Source organism: Chenopodium quinoa, unplaced genomic scaffold (genome assembly GCF_001683475.1).
Source record: "Chenopodium quinoa cultivar QQ74 unplaced genomic scaffold, ASM168347v1, whole genome shotgun sequence".
Classification (NCBI taxonomy): domain Eukaryota; kingdom Viridiplantae; phylum Streptophyta; class Magnoliopsida; order Caryophyllales; family Amaranthaceae; genus Chenopodium; species Chenopodium quinoa.
In genome coordinates, this window is record NW_018742381.1 from 1,305,117 (window position 1) to 1,322,469 (window position 17,353).

Genomic DNA, 17,353 nt, shown 5'->3' on the forward strand with positions numbered 1-17,353 from the left:
AGGAAATTGCGGTTCATGTACAACTCTGATAAAAGTGAACAGATAACTCCTGCATTGAGTGGCGAATAAATCTTTACACTAGCAATAGCCTTATATGGAAACCTCAAGTTATTTTTAATCGGTAGTGTTTTACAGTACAAATCCATATAATGTTTTTGTATGAACTATAAATGTCCAAATTGTAATTCACAAATCACAACTTGGAAGCTGTGGCAGGCTGTGTGAATTGCTGCCGTAGTACCCTTCTCATTACCTTGCTGGTCGCTGTCCTAGGAAGAGAGGGTAGAGAAACAACTTGAGAGACCTGCAAATTTCGAAAAATTGTCATGGAAAACGAAATTACGTAGCCATAAGAGGGAAAAAGCCAAGAGGCCAGGAAGAAAGTTCACCCTAAACAAAGGATTCAGCTGTTTCTGGAGTGTGGAATTGAAAGATATCTTCAGCTGGTTCAAGTCGGGTGTGGATTTACTAGCATCTTTGAAAACAACAGCAATTACCAGCTGCTCGGGTCCTCCTTCCAAAGGTGGGACACCGACAGCAGCTGTCTCAAGGATGCTGCTATCGACCCCATTGCAGATACGCTCGATCTCAATGGAACTTACCTGATGTAACATTAGATGAGCTAAGGAATTTCTCATTGGTAAGAATTTATAAGTTAGATAATTCATTTCCACATGTTCATGGCAACGTATAATCACAAGCATGCTGGGGCAAAATTTAATGTTATGAATTTAACTCTCTTTAGGTCAAGGCCGTGATAATTCATAAATTTTGATGCTGCAGACCAAAGCCTTCATGTAAATAGTAGGAGCTACATGTAAAAGCAAAAATCAAGAATGTTGTTCCAACTCCCAGTCCCAGCATAATGAATATGGCACCTAAGACAGTATTTTCTTAAACCTCCCAACAATATCTTCCAACTAAGCATGCACATTCACAGGGTTCATCCAATTTACCAGTAAGAAAATTTTGTGAAATAAAGGGAATTTCAGAAATCTCAAGGGTAAAAGTATCCAGACCTTGATACCACCTAGGTTCATAGTATCATCAGCACGGCCATGAGCTCGATAATACCCAGTAGAAGTACGCTCAAATACATCTCCATGTCTCCGCAAAAACTGAGTGAAGAAAAAAAATACAATTTCAAAATATGCAATGGAAGATAAAAGAGTCCAAATCTTAATTAAGGAAATTATGAAGAATAACTTCCTTTTATATCTTGGATTTTGATTTGGTAGAGACCATTTTGATTTTCATTTAACCATAGAGCTAAGGAATAGATTTTGTGCTTCAAACAGTTAAGGGATTAAAATTGGTGGGAGTAATAAGGTTGCCAGCCAAATTTGAAGTATCAAAGAGATGATTCTACCTTCCCTTTCCATGTTGGCATTCCTTTGAAGTAGACTTTGTAATGGTCGCCGTTAAGGAGTGTATGTGAAGCTCCAAACATTAAAGGACCAAGAGTCAATTCTCCAAAGCCTGGTGTGTTTTGTCGCTGTAGATAAATTTGAAAATGAAAACTCTTCATATAAAGTCCACTCAGACAAAAATTTCCCATGCTTTTTCATGAACTCGGTAAAGCAGCAAGTGAATACTAATATTTCACAGGATTAATGAAGTCAGGGAGAATGTGAGATATCAGTATGGTAAACAGACCAAAACCAAATAATAATAAGTCAGAAAACAATATATAACCCAATCCATCTATTGCTGGCATTTCTAATTATTAGCTTGGACATACATAGAAAACCATGAGCATTCATTTATGACAAAGTATTTTTTTTTTATTGGAAACATAAGTATTTATATTTTATATATATCAACATACAACATATTGTAAGGTCTAGAAATGAATAAAAGATGAGGGGAAAAAAAAAAAGTGCTGTAGAGATGCAAAGTTAGTTGTGCTTACAATTGGAATTCCATTTTTGTCAAGTAAAAAGAGGCTGCAGCCCATAGCTGGTGTGCTAAAAGCAGCTAATACTTGAGGCTGCAATAACGATCCAGTTATAAACCCACCCCCAATCTCTGTACCACCACAATACTCGATCACAGGCTTATAACATGCTCTTCCCATAAGCCACAAATATTCATCTACACTTGAAGCCTCCCCAGTAGAGCCAAAGCAGCTAGAAGGAACCAAAAAGTCAAAATAAATAAATAAATCTACAACCTCAAGATGATCAACTTGGTTTCCAACACAAACACCCCCCCCCCCCTCCACCCTATATAAACTCAGACCTTAAGCTGACTATACATTATACTTATTTTGGTAAAACATGGTATAAAAATCCACAGGCAGAAAAAGTAAATGTATAAAACTTTGGAACAAAAGGATATGAAAGTACACAGAAACAATTGAAAAGTTCAAATGATGTTAGAAACATACTTACAGAAACTATCATACAGTAGGTAACTTACCGGATGGCTGACCAATCATATCCAGCAGTGCAATTTGTACTTCTCCAAGCCCGGACGATACTTGGAACAACTCCAAGCATTGTTACATTAGCATCCTGTGGGGAAACTATATTCTTAACTCTACTAGCAACTAGCAAGAACATACTTCAATGTGAATATGAAAGTTTGAGAAGGGAAATTTGACAAAATAAAACAACCCTGGGTCATGGAAACTCCTTCAGTGACTACCTTTGGCCGATTTTTATCTTTCCATTTGCAAGTGACAGGGAAATTAAGATAAGTAATTATATGTAAAAATAAAAAAATAAAAAAATTAAACTGGATAGAGAAAAAAGGCAATGGAGAGCGAATGTTACTGAAACTCGGGGAAAAAAATTGAATAGATGAAAGAAATGGGAATATTATTCTAGGACACCCTAAAATAGATATTAGGAAGATAAAATAGAGGGAGTATATAATACCTATCCCAATTAGTAATTGTGTATATATCTTAATTTAGAGAAACGTAATATTATCCGAAATCATTTACATCACTAGTAACATATTTATATCACCAGTAAACATGGACCGAATGAAACATAAACGAATCCAAAGCAATATGATAGCTGCAGTAGTGATAGAAACTAGCAACAAACAGAAATTAATTTTGTACTCTCTACCAAAATATCTAATCAATTTTGGATCCACAAATTATTAATGTCAAATTTTTATTTAATTTAGTCAGCATAGCAATTGAAATGAAGAGCTAATGCAAAAAGAGGAACCAACATCATAGGCATACAGAACATGCAGACTTATATATCAAGATTATTAACACCAAACTTTTACCTGTACAAACTTTGAAAATCCAGAACTGAGAGGAGATCCATTGAACAAAGCAATGGAAGCATTATTTAGCAGAGATGCATAAACTAGCCAAGGACCCATCATCCAACCAAGATTAGTAGGCCAAGCAACGACATCACCTTTACAAATATCCATATGACACCAAGCGTCTGCAGCTGCCTTGAGAGGAGTTGCATGGGTCCAAGGTATAGCCTTTGGTTCTCCTGTAAGAGAAAAGAACCCAGTGAATTCCTTCCCATATCTTAGAAAACTGTATACAAATATATATGTATATATTTGGTACACACATTCTTGTCTTTCTTGTTGATCGACCATTTCAACATTCTTTCCAAGGATAATGAGAAAGAGAGTAAGGAAAGTGACAATAAGCAATATTTGAAAAACTAGTAAGCTCAACAATGTTGAAAAAGCTCAATGAGAAAGGTTTTCTCTTTGTTGATCTTTCACTTAAACCAATTCATAAATTTTGAGCAACTAGTTAACCATTCCAATCAATCATCCATTACTTCAAATGTAATTGAGCTCAGATAGACTTCACAAAAATTGGCTTTGTATAATTCAGATTTCTGGTTTTCATAACAGGGCATAAGTCCTCACCTTCCAAATAAAGAATGATAAATTTCAATGATATTTCACACAAGCCATTGAGGCTAAGAACTTCAATCCTGACTCCTGAGGATACTATGCTAATAGAAATGTCCTTTCTGTAACAAAGTCATACTTTCTTATTGTAGAAAAACTTCAAGCACGAGTTCAGGCTGAATAGTCTAATTCATAGCCAGAAATCCACAATCTTGTAACATCAAACTTGAACAGACATAGATGTAGATTGCAGAAAACAAGCTTGCTCACCAATAAAACACAGAAGTCATTTCCTATTGAGTACCTGTCGTTCCAGATGAGAAAAGAATGTTTGTGAATGCTTCAACAGGTTGCTCTACAGCTTTATACTCCTCAGCCCTGCATATCAGTGTTTCGGTTCTATGAAACTCATATATCAGGCTCTTAAGGGAAACATGTTTAGTTGAATATATTTAGGGTTACAACAATAAAGAGCTTGAACACCCCCCCCTCCCCCAAAACACACACACACACACACAAATAGTACTCCCACTTGCCACTGCAACAGTAGGAAAGGAAGGACAGATGTAGGGAGGAGAACGTATAAAGATGAAGAAGCTCAAGGAACATACTTCTTAACACCTTCTCGGAAGACATGCCAAGACATGTCACCACTGCGTAAGCTAATGCTAAAATGGGATCCTCTTGTAGGAATAACTATTGCCATCGGTGATTGAGCATCAATAACTCTCCTGCAGAAATAAAATTATGTGATGACAAAGCAAAGTAAAAGTATAAAGAGAAATTATTTTCCAAAACCTATTGGAAATCACACCTATATAGGGGTATACTTTTACCACCGCGGACAATGATGTCCTGAAAAATATTAAGGAGATAACTCAGTGATAGCCATAATCAAATCACAGGCCAAAAAAAAACCAAGAATTTTTTTAGATGAATTCTGAAATTTAATTAAAAAATAATAACAGGTCATACCATATCTATCTAAGTAGTAATGTCAAGTGTTATACAGAAAGATCTACATATTAAGTACCAAACAAACAGAAGATGGGTGTATGATTATCTCAACAATCAAAATACGAGGCACAGCATAGGGCAAGAATATGATAGTTCTGAAACCAGCAGCTTCAGTGTCTTAACACATTGCTTGACTATTATTTTTTGTTATAATATCTCATTTTTTGACAAATAATGTACAGATAAATCATTTAGTATTTTCACTTCCCAAAATCCTAATTAATCATTTCACAGTAAGTCATAAGAGAATTACAATCAAAGCTTCATAAATTCGTGAGACAATAATCAGCTATGATTGATTAGCTGAAATCAAGAAAGAATATACTCTGGTAGATATTTAACATTACTTCCAACTAACAGAAATTCAATATACAATGAAGGGGATAATGCTTAAAATTGAAAATCTCTGTTCTATTTCCTTTTCTTTTTCCAAAATTCAAACTCCTTTTCCTCTAAAATGATCACCGGCATCACCCTATCTCTTCTTGTCTTTCACTGCAATTTTTACATGGTGTGGGTGCCCGGTGCTAAGAAATCCACTGCCAATCTCTTCACTTTGTCTTTTTTGTTCTTCTTTCAGGTTAGGACATAAGAGTGATAGTTTTCAGGTGCTCATTTAATAGGAGATTAAATCTAAAACATTATAATCTTTTAAAAGCAAATATCCTTTGAAGGAAGGCTTCAATGATGTAATATATACAAAAGTCTAGAAGAATCAAGCTGTACGAGGTAGGAGTTTGAGATTTTCATGGCCTTCAGAGCAAGGGGGGCAGAAATACCTGTGTAAATATGGCTTTTGCTTTTGTTATTCTTAGCCTTGTTGCTATTTCACTTGGTGCAAAACTATCAGCAATGGAGACAACAATATTGCCTGTAAGAACAATGGCGAGATAGATAATCACAGAATCAACATTCATTGGCATATCTATAGCTATTGCTGATCCTCTAGGAAGACCCAATGCATCAAGTGCATGTGCAACCAACCTGCAGATTCAAGAGTTAAAAATAAAAAAATCAGATGGCGAAAAAATGGGAATAGAATTAGATAATATTACAAACAAAAGTAATAGAAGAAGACATTATCTACTCCAGAGCATTTATTTTTTTAAAATGTTGTAAAATTAACAGCCATCTTCTGAAAATGTGTCATTTTTGAGAACTCCGATCAGCTAAGAATGATAGAATGTCCACCTTTGTGCACAATCATCTCATTACCAATTTCAAAGCTATAAGCTCAAACAGACCCCATTACACTAAGATGGGTTGGATGACTATTTACTGCAAGTGTTCATGGTTGTCTAGGTTAGATGATTATCTTATACAAGTGCTCAAGGATGTCTACTTGCTCCAGAAAGCAATGTGCTTCAACAGACGACTGCAAGAGGCTTTCAGAGGTCATGAATGTACCAACACCACAGAGGTCACAACAATTCAAAATAGCATATGCATCGTGGAATATAACGGACTACCATTTCTTCTAAAATCTCAAAATTTAAAATTCGATTACTTAATGTTGTTATGGCAGTAATGATCCACAGAAGCAAGTAGCAGTGATTTTAGCAGATAGATCTCACAACAATCCCTCCCCTCCAGTACAAGTGTACAACAATTTAAACAAATCCTGATGATAAATTGATTTCAGGATTAGCAACAAATGCAGAATATTTAATGTTTCAGATGAAAATAGAAGTGTTTTTATTATTCTGATGGCAGCAATACATTAACAAGGGATCCATATTACACAAACAACCCCTTTTACATACTTCAAAAAGATCAACATCAAATAAACATCTATTTATTGACATAGCTAATAATTTGGTATACATTTTTCTTTGTATTACATTCTTTCTTGCATTAGTTATCGATTTTTTCGCATAGGAGCACAAATAGACCCAAAAAATGAAACTAATATAAATTCTTTTCATGATAGTACCCCAAGCTTCAGGCCTCAGGGTATATTCTTTTCTTCCAAATCTTCATAAACTATCAAACGCAATTATACCAAATTTTTCTTAAGTTAGTGAGAATAGCAAATACATAAGAGCGTAAAACAAGGCAACATACCACACCTCTCTGCGCAGCTCCTGAAGTGTCATTTTCTTTACAGGCATATTGTCCTCTCCTTCATCACGCCACAAAACAGCAATGCTATCTAAATTCCTCTTAGCATTTAAACTCAAACAAATTTCTGCTGGATTTAAATAACATCCTGGAAGCCATTGGCCACCAGGATAAGATGAGTTATCATTCAGAATACAGAGAGGTGGTTTGGTAAATGATATATCCATCTCTCCCAGTATACATTTCCAGTAAACCTGAGAAATAAATGGTTGTGATATAATTACAAAGAAGAAGTTTGCTCTAATTACATGGAAATTCAGAACTCATCTGAGATAACATACCTCAGGGTTAGAGACAGAAAATTCCTGGAGCTCAGAAAAGCTCGACATGGGATCCTTATATTTCGAACCTAATAATTCTTTTCCTCGTCTTTCCAGAAGCTGGCCAATATTAGTCAGCCTTACACTTTCCCTATAAAAAATGCAACAAGGCTTGAGCATTAATCTGGGTTTCACAGATAAAATCATAGAGCTACAAGATCTGTCAAATTATTTATAAATACACATAGCAATATATACTGCTAGAGCTGAAAAAAGGAGCTTGCAATATTTCATTGCCTTATTATTAGATTCAACACCAGATATAATATTAGCACACACTACCATTTTACAGTCAAACTCTTGTCATATGCCCAAACTGTTCTGAGTAGAGTAAAATTGTGTAACTGATCAGGCAGGCATCATCATCACTACTCAACCCCGGTATAGTAGAAAGATTGAGGTACCCCCTTACTTTCTATAGATTGAAATTCAAATGTTGCCAGTGGTCTCAGGTAAAAGTTTCAGAAATGCTTCCTAGCTATATGCTCTGTACTTTTTGGTAGGATTACTAGCATTACAAGGATGTCACTAACATTGAGTCGTTGATGCCCCATTATGCAGGGGTTAATGGTTACTGAGTCTAATGTAAAATGTAATTGTGTATGGAAAGTCTCGTGTCTATGTGAACAGTAATGCAACTCCTTCCCTTGGTAATGCAACCTAATGTAAGAAATACGTGGAAATGGAAAAGCAGTACCATGGACACAGACATGAAACGTCCTTACAACAGTACATGTCAATAGTATTCAACTCATTGCCTAAACTGGAATTTCCAAATTGGTACTAGGAGATTCACCTCGAAAGATAATTAAACTTATCAATACTAAATAATCAATAGTAATGATCACAGATAGCTAGATTTGACCAAAAAGTCCAACACATCCTTCTATCTTACTCTTATACATTTCAAAGTGAAAGAGACCCAAAAAAGAACTTTGTAATCATTCAACAAAACCTCCATTATACACCCAAATTTAGGTACTAGTCAATTTATTTCGGATTGATGATTCGGGTAAAGATGCTTTTTCCCAACTTGATTCTCGACTAACACTCGCAATATTATTTTAACCAACTAAACTGGTTGACATCTACCCCATCTGTATTTCTAATCATTAGTTCATTACTTCATACCAAACATCACAAAACAGCACTAATAGAAATAAATTAAAAAATAAAAAATTACTTTAAGCATTCAACAAATAAAATGAGTAAAACCCAATTAAAAATTAAAATGAATAAAATGGAGAAAGATAGGAAGAAGGATTAGGTAGCTCACAAATGGGGCAACCAAGCAGGAGGGTCAGAACCGTAATTTTTGTAGCACCCATAATACAACATCTGATGAAATGAAAAGGGAAGTTGAGGATTCAGGATTTGATTACTGATATTCTGCCATGTTTGTGGGGTTGAAGCTCCAAAATCAGAGATAATCTGAGTGAGTTTTTGGTGAATTTGTTGAGCAATTTTAGAGGGTATGCCATGAAATTCAATATCAGAAATTGTGATAAGATCAAGGGTTTTGTATGACATTTTCTCTTGATTTGATTTGATGATAGATCAATATGAATTCACAAGTGTTTTTAGCGGGGTGTTTACAGTGGAAGGTCATGATCATCAAGTTTAATACGTATTTAATTTATGGATAGTGACGATGACTATCATGTTTTTGAGATAGAATGGAGAAAATTCTGATGACTGAATTTTTGTACAATTGTACGTACTCGCACTTAAATTTAATTAATGGAAATTGAAACATCACGTCTTGTGTGCGGATGGCCACAATGTGTGTCTGCTTGTAAAAAAATAACATAATCTTTATAATACTGATCGAGTAATCCCTGTAATACTGACCGAATAACCTTTATAACACTAACGAGCTGGCCCAGGCTGATCTCGGTGATAAACTTGGAGCGTTTATCACGGGGCATAATTGTCTTTTCGCGTCTTTAGTTAGGGGTTCGAAGGTCATTTGCTTATCACGTGGAATTAACTCCTTTCAACCCAATTGCAAACGTTGCAGGCTGAAGTGTTAACCATAGTTAAGTGGTTTCACTTTTGGGATTGCGAATAACACCACTCTGCAAATTCAACAAAAACTCCATTACTAAACTTGTGACGTTTAATGCCTCCGAAAGTGGTCAGATCTAGCACCACTTTGCTTTATAAACCCACTCTCAAGAGCTTTCGATTAATTTAATCCATCAAGACCACCGTCTTCATCTTGCTCCTTCTTACACTAACACCAACATCGATATTAACGGCGGCTCCGCCGCCAAATCAAACGAAAACCCTACGAAAAATAGAGATTTTTAGGGTAGGATTAATCCTAAAGGGGTTATTGATATTTCCCTTCACCATTGAAGATGAGCTTTCGATCTAGTCAAGCAAGAATTGTATGAACACAAACTTCCGTTGATGGCCGCAAAATCACTGTATCCCGACCTGATCTAGCCACCACCACAATCGTAATTCACACGCGGATCGGAACTGGACCAGTCACCACCGCAATCACAGTCTATTGTATGCTTGTTCGTCATTTTTAGTCTTATTTTTTTTATGACTAGTTAACTCACCTTGAGTTAAAGGCTGTGAAGTAAGAGTTAACGTTAGGAATTCGTTTATTTTACCGTTACTTTGCTTTTGCATGCTAGGTGACCCACTTGGACTGATAAAATAGTTGTTTATTGTGCTTTTGCGAATCCCAAGGCATTTTTATTACAAAAATGCCATGTGATAAACCATCCAAGTTTATCACCGAGATCAACTTGGATTTTGTAGTAACCCCTATGATGACTGACCACACGGTATAGCCAGCCACATATAACTATTATTGGGTTCAAATTCAATAAAAATTAATTCTCTATTAGGTACTCTTTCAATATATATTCTATCCTAATAAAAAAAAAATAGTATTAGTATACATTCGACCTAGCGTGATATAAACCCAAATGGTCAAAATATAAATTATGTAATATGTAAAAGTACACGAAAAATTATAAAATAAGTAAAATTATAGGAGGAAAATTTTGATATATATTCAGTTTAACATTAGACAAAATCAAGGGTTTTGTATGACATTTTCTCTTGTAAAAAATAAAAAAAAAAATAATAAAAAAAAAAGTAAGTTTGACCATAGAAGTACAAATTTGGTCAGACTTAAGTATTTAAGAACAGAGAGTATATGACAACTTTTTGTTAAGAAATTCATTGACTTTGTAAACCAACTTCAATTGCTAAACAGTACTTTCTTTGTGTTTGGACTTTTTCGTTATTTATCTATATATTAAGGGTGAGTTATATTCACTTATTTGAATGCATCTAAACTTATTTTAGTTGTATAATGAATGTAAAGACCTTTCATTTCTTTGCATCTAAATTTAGGTTGTAATTTGTTCACTTGATTTCAAATAAATATTTTGATTTTCTCATACCCTTTTTCCCCTATTCTCAAAAGAGATCTAAATGAAAGGTCATGTTGGAAGTTGTCTGATACTTTTATTTACTTCAAAGTGCACAAAGTATATTTGTACTTTGTACTCGAAAATACAGAGGTACGATCCTATAGAATATATCCTGTTCTAGTAAGGTCGTTTCAAGGTGCACAAAGTATGTCATTGTAAGAATGGCTTGTTAGAGAATGGAGGGAACACTCTCTTCTTAATAGCACCAAGAAGGACTCAGCATAAATTCTCTATATAGTTGCCTCTTTTCCTAGACTTGGAATGAGACCTATCTGTATGAGTTTATAATGCTGAAAATTTATCATCTCTACAAACATCTAACGTCCCATGTACATACAGCGTGATCAATTGCACACACAACACATTAAATACGAGAGCTTAAGTTGATGCATCACAAAATCAGCCTTGCATTTATAAGAATTAGAGGCTTTTTACATAGGACCCAAAATCGAAGTACAGAAACTAACACTGTGTTTGCATTACTCTGGAAGCAATTTTCTACCAATTTGAACAGTAGAGCTTGTAGTGCCAAAACGTCCTGTGCCACCAGGGATAATACGCGATGGTGAAAATATCTGGCCCAAAGACAGATTGTATGACTCAGTACCCAAGCGGCTTTGCAACCAACCTTTGCCTCCAGAGAAACCATCTGCCATGATCCAACTGTTTCTAAATCCCAAACCTGTCAAAGTCCTTGCAACTATTTTTGCAGAGTCTGAGTACCTGTTTTCCATAATAAGATTAAACATCAATTTCAGCCAGTTACTGACAAAGTAGACAAGAAGCTACAATTACAGTAATGATCTGTAAGGCTTACGAGTCCATTATGACGATGCTGGTGCCCTTTGATAGACGCTTGAGATATGATATCTTCAAAGCGACTATTTCAGCTTCTACCTTCTTTGAGTTTCTCACAAGACTTCTCAACTTGTTTGGTAATTCTTCAAGCCTATATAAAGTCAAAAGGACATGTCAGAATAAGACAATTTCCCAACACATTAGAACTTATATAAACTCAACATCACTTCTTTAGCATAATTGGACATGAGAATAAAATTACAGCATTTTGCTTTCATATTCAGGCAGAAGCATAACATGATATGGCAAATAATTTTTCCTGCATAATTATGCATATGAGGCTACATGCATTTACCTATTTGCTCCTAATATTGCAATAACAACAACAAAGCCCTTAGTCCCAAAATGATTTGGGGTCGGCTAACATGAATCATCATAAGGAACCGTTTCAAAAGGGTAAAGAGCATAGCAAAGTTGCATTACAATGGCCCTATTTTATACAAACAAATTGATCATCTTGGTATCAGAAGTGGAAATTAGGTGACAAAGAAAAGTGGTACTTACGGAATTGCAATCATCCGACTTTTAGCACTTAAAGGAAGCTGGGGAATGCCAGCCTTGTTCTTGTCCTTCTCTGATCTTATATCAATCAAGTAATAATTCTGAGAGCACATCATGTCCAAGGTTTGAGCAGGAGTAAGTCCACCTGAATTGTGACATTGTATACATCAGCAGTGAGAAACTCATGCTGGTTTCAAATAGATAGAAAAGAAAAGAAAAAAGCTAGGAAAATTGGCAGTCTAAAACACAAAAAAAGGAAGAAAATACAAACAAGAATGCATGGCCATGCAAAAAGATTGAAATATATAATGTATACAGTTCAGCTAGAACAAATGTATCATACAGGCGTGCATAAACAGAAACCTTAAAAAATTGGCTTAGAACAATGAATTTTCAAACATGACTACATCCCCCAATTTAGTTAACACCATGAACATGGCCGTATATTGGGGTGTGCAAGGTGTGCACAGGCACAGGGCCCCAATAATAAAGGCCCAAATTTTTAATGGCCCGTTTTTTATTTGTGATATTATTACTGAAATACAACCGGATCTTTTAATCATCCTCATAATTAATACTTTCTCTTTCTTTAATTTATTACCTTGACTTCTTAACAGACGCTTAATTATTCCTTCAATTTCGATTCTAACGCTAATTTATCTCTCCAGATTCAACCTTCCTTCTTCAATTCTCTCAATATTTTTTTTTTATTCCTTAAATTTGTCATTTAATTATCATTCTTTACCAAAATTTTATCAATCAATTCCATTATTTTTTCTTTTTCCATGAAACTTCAATTACATATGGGAATTCAAAATGCTTTCCCCATATTTACACTGATCTACCTTAGCAACGGGAGTGAAAAAATAACTTTCAATATTTGTAGATCTTTTTTTAAAACTGTTGAATTTTTTTTCCTTTTATATCTTTCGAAATTTGATACTCTTTATCAAAATTACATCAGTATGGTAATATGGTTCAATGGTTGTAAATTGGTGAGTCCTCTGTCTTTCACTCTTTTTCTATATTTTGGGACGAAGTTTGATAATTTGATTAATTTTGCTGCAATGCTAGTACTACTGCAGTCTGCTGACATCTAACTTTTTATTTATTTATTTTTTTTTTTTATCATGTTTTATTAAGGTTATATTAAGAAAGGAATGGTGAAGGTTTGAGGATGGTATGACCAAATTCAATTTGATATGATGCATGTGTTTTTATTTTAATCAAAGTTGCATTGAGTTATTACTTTATTACTTAATGGATAAAAATCCGAATTTTGTGCTTATCAAAATTTATCGAAAATTTTAATTCTTAGCTTATAAACATTTAAGTTAGTATAAATTATTTCCTAAAAAAAAAAAAGTTAGTATAAATTATAAATATTATAGTATATAGGGCCCAAATTAAATTTTAGAACAAGGCCCCAAAATCTCGGAGACGGCCCTAACCATGAAGTAGAAATATATTCTCTTTTGCTTTTAATTCTTGATTCTTCATATAGAGTTCACGAGTTCAATCAAAAATTTCTGACTCTCCTGTAGCAGTATAGTACTAGTACAATTTAAGTATGCTAAGAGATCTTGTTTAGAAACATTGTTTACCTTTGTATCCACGAAAATTATATGAGACAATAGACCAGACTCGAGGAAGGAGGAGGTATGCAAGAAACAACGCAGCACCACCTTCTAATATTAGAGCAGGGTCTGAGTTTGAGATGGTCTCAACTGTCGACGATGCAATGGGCTTTGCATCTTCTATCACTCTTGTTGTCTGTTCTGCAGCACTTGTTACAGTCTGTCATTACAAAAGCAATATATTATTTTGGATTCAGCTCGAACAGCTAAATGACCAAAGCGTATTTTTACATTAAAGCATAGAATTAATCTGGATGATATATAGAACTGATTGATCAAACCCTGAAACAGCCTAATTTACCAGTATTGGTAAAACGAAGGTTACAATGGTGAGAGATGAATCGTAAATTAAAACTTGTGAGTTATGAACATCCACATTTGAATGGTCTGTTTTAGGCTTTTAGCCACTACAAAAGGAACAAAATCATCACAGGGTAGATTTATCTAAGAAAACTCTAGTTTAATAAAAAGGTGTAAGATGAATGTACCATTAGCATCATTTAGTGACAGTTTCAAGCTCAGATTTACTGACTATGATAATTGTATATGGAAGTGGCATCAAAAAAAAAAAAAAAAATTGTAACAATTCAAGCACCTTCATTGGAATTCTCTTGAATAACCTTTAAAGTTTTAACTGTGATGCCTACATATGATACCCAAACTCTTCATCCAACTCAAGTACTCGAGTAAGATCCTTGACAGTCAGTCAGCACTCTGACATGTCCACATTGGTATGGACACTTCATACTTCATAAGTTCATATAATATGAAATTGGACAAGTAGTAAGCAAGTCTCAATAACATAGATTAGTTTCTTGTTCATAAAACCACACTCATCATACTTAACATTTACTTGACAAAACAAAACCTGTAACAAACTTTAATCTCCATGATGCAATCATGTTATCTATGCTTAAGCAGGTATTGTAGGTCTACGAAGTAGTATTATCATCCAAACAATTCAACTTAACAAAACAGAAAAATATTCGAAACCTTAGCAGCAGAAGTCATGGTTTCAGAACTGATGCCTGAGCTCTGCATTGCTTCCTGAGCTTTCTTTGACGCCTCAGAAATCAATGGAGAAGCAGCTTTCAATGCCTCTTGTCCAGCCTGCTGCACAACCGGCGCGGCTGCATCAATTCCAGGCTTCAAAGCGTCAGCCACAACCTGGAAAATTTTCTGTGCAGAATCCAGAACATTCGAACCCACTTCCTGAACTTGATCAATTGTTTGCTCCACCTAAAAATTTATTCACCAAAATACACAAATTCATTTGAGATGGGTACCTATCAATTTCCAAAATTAGCTACTGGGTATCACTCACATTCAAATTTCAGCAATTGGGTCAATCAAATTACACAAGTGGGTTTTGTTCAAATTCCACCAAAACACAATTTTTATCTTCAAAGTAAACAAATTAACAAATTCTAATTGAACAATTGGTATCAATCTAATTAAACAATTCTCAAATGGGTTTCAATCAAATTCAATATCAGCAAATGGGTCAATCAAATTTCCACATTTATCAATCAAGTTCCACAATTAATTCCACTAAAAAATCCCTAAAACAAAATTGGGAGTAAAATTGGGTAAAGATTCATACTTGAGTAAGAGAAGTGACTAATTGTTCTTTGGGGAGGGCAATAGCTTTAGCATCAAAGGGAGTAGTAAAAAGAGTCAAAAGAGAAAGAGAAGTTGAGGTAGGAAAGAAGAGATTTTGAGCTTCTTTTAGTTGAAGTTTTGAATTTTGTTTAGAAATTAGGGTTTTTGGGGAAGAAGATGGAGAAATTGTAGGTTTAGTTGAAGCTGAAGCTCTAATGGCCATCATCTCCATTGCCAACTCTCAACTCTCACAGTGAAGAAGAGAGAGAAGGGTTGGAACTTGGAAGTGTAAATTGTTGGTAATTTGAGAATTTTTGTGAATCATATTTCATTGATGAAATTTGAATGGCTCCAAATTTAAAAAGTAGTTTAGGCATTGGTTTATATGCTGCCACGTGGCAGGGAGGATTTTATGGTAAGATATAATAATATTTAAAAAAAAAATAAAAATAATTGAGAGGGTTCGGAAGTTGGAATTTTGTGTCATGTGGTTTTTAGTTTAGTATAGACGGAAGCCAACTTGGAAGTTGGGTTCAATCATACCAAGAGTTCTATTTTGTTTGGACCATGTCATTTGCATTGTGGCCGTTGAAATTTGGCATCCCCAAATACAAGGAGTATATTCATATTATAACAACTTGTGAAACATCTATCTCACAATAATCGACACAGTTAAATTTAACAGATATGTTTATACATTAGTTTTATTTTAAATATATAATCAAATATTTGTATATATTATTAAGAAATTGATAAATGAAATCTTATATTAATATCAATTTAACAATATATTTCATGATAATTTATTATTATTATTAGGTTAATAAAAAAACTTAAGTCAAAGTTAATATATAAATAGTGAAAAAAATTTCAACGTGTCAATTATTCTGAGATAGAGGTTGTACATAGAGAACAAAAAATATACTCCATATACTTCATCTGTTTCTTTTATTTATTTGCAACACTTTGACTTTTATATTATTTATGATTAATTGTTAAGGAAACAAATAGTCATGTAAAATTTATTAGGGAAAAGCTTGACGACTCTGTCAAGCTTATAGTACCGTGCAATGCAGATGCTTATGATGCAAACCTCTCCTATCAAGGAGTATTTAGACCCGAGTTGGTGCAAACAAAGACTCAATTTGTGTCTTTCGGTCTTTCCTAGTGGCCTATAGTTCTCCTTTTGTGGTGAACATTCATCCCTTTTTAAGTATTAAGGTAGATCCAAATTTCCCATTAGATTACACTTTTTATTAAAAGGACATACCACCCTTTAATCGACTAGCCAAATACGTATACCAACGTGTTTGATGGGAATTACGACACATTAGTCTCAGCCCTTAACAACATTGGATTTAGTAACATTCCCATAGTCATTGGGGAGGTGGGTTGGCTTACAGATGGGGCAGATGAGGCAAACATTGACCTACTATCTTAGATTATTGAAGCTTTCTTCTATTTATTCTTCCTCATTTTCTGTATTTTTCTAGCCATTTTTGGCATATCCTATTTGTTGAGCAAAACTCCTATAACACCTAGCTAGCAACATGGAAATGGGATTAGTAAGATTATTTCTAATAGTATTAATACTACTATTATTAAATGGGGAGGCAATTTTCAGAATCAATTAGGAAATTGGGCGGCAGTAGAACTATTGAAAGACAATCGCATACAAAAAGTCAAGCTAATTGACAACTTTTATAATGGCTTAAAAATCTAAAACAAATTCATATATTATACCTCATGTATTATGTGTTGCAAATATAAGTATGTGTACTATAAATTGATAGATAATTTATAATTTGCATATTGTCTTTCTCATATTAAAGGTCGAAAAAGGTAGTTATGCTAATCAATTGAGTGAAAGATGATACATATAAGAAAGAAAAAAAAAAAAAACTTTTTTGATTTTAAACTTGAACTGGCTAAACGCACTATCTAGGAACTCATTATGACAAGAAGTAGGAAAAGGAATTAAAAAAAT

The 17,353-nt window shown here is 34.2% G+C and overlaps 2 protein-coding genes across 2 annotated transcripts; both read right to left on the reverse strand.

Annotated features, from left to right (window-relative positions):
• Positions 1 to 29: 29 nt before the first annotated feature.
• Positions 30 to 9,008, reverse strand: LOC110698222 (probable acyl-activating enzyme 17, peroxisomal). Its single transcript, XM_021875622.1, has 14 exons — positions 8,584 to 9,008; positions 7,269 to 7,398; positions 6,931 to 7,181; positions 5,646 to 5,850; positions 4,664 to 4,704; positions 4,461 to 4,580; positions 4,154 to 4,227; positions 3,250 to 3,470; positions 2,422 to 2,516; positions 1,913 to 2,129; positions 1,370 to 1,495; positions 1,020 to 1,118; positions 390 to 602; positions 30 to 304 (listed from the first exon to the last, which is right to left on the reverse strand). Exons 1-14 carry the CDS (start codon positions 8,835 to 8,837, stop codon positions 194 to 196), a joined length of 2,157 nt encoding a protein of 718 aa, XP_021731314.1. The 5' UTR covers positions 8,838 to 9,008; the 3' UTR covers positions 30 to 193.
• Positions 9,009 to 10,994: 1,986 nt separating this feature from the next.
• On the reverse strand, positions 10,995 to 15,687 carry LOC110698240 (calcium sensing receptor, chloroplastic-like). The gene is made up of 6 exons (XM_021875638.1): positions 15,368 to 15,687; positions 14,758 to 15,003; positions 13,732 to 13,924; positions 12,131 to 12,272; positions 11,586 to 11,717; positions 10,995 to 11,491 (listed from the first exon to the last, which is right to left on the reverse strand). The coding sequence occupies exons 1-6, from the start codon at positions 15,596 to 15,598 to the stop codon at positions 11,248 to 11,250; spliced, it is 1,188 nt and encodes a 395-aa protein (XP_021731330.1). The 5' UTR covers positions 15,599 to 15,687; the 3' UTR covers positions 10,995 to 11,247.
• Between the last annotated feature and the right edge of the window lie 1,666 nt (positions 15,688 to 17,353).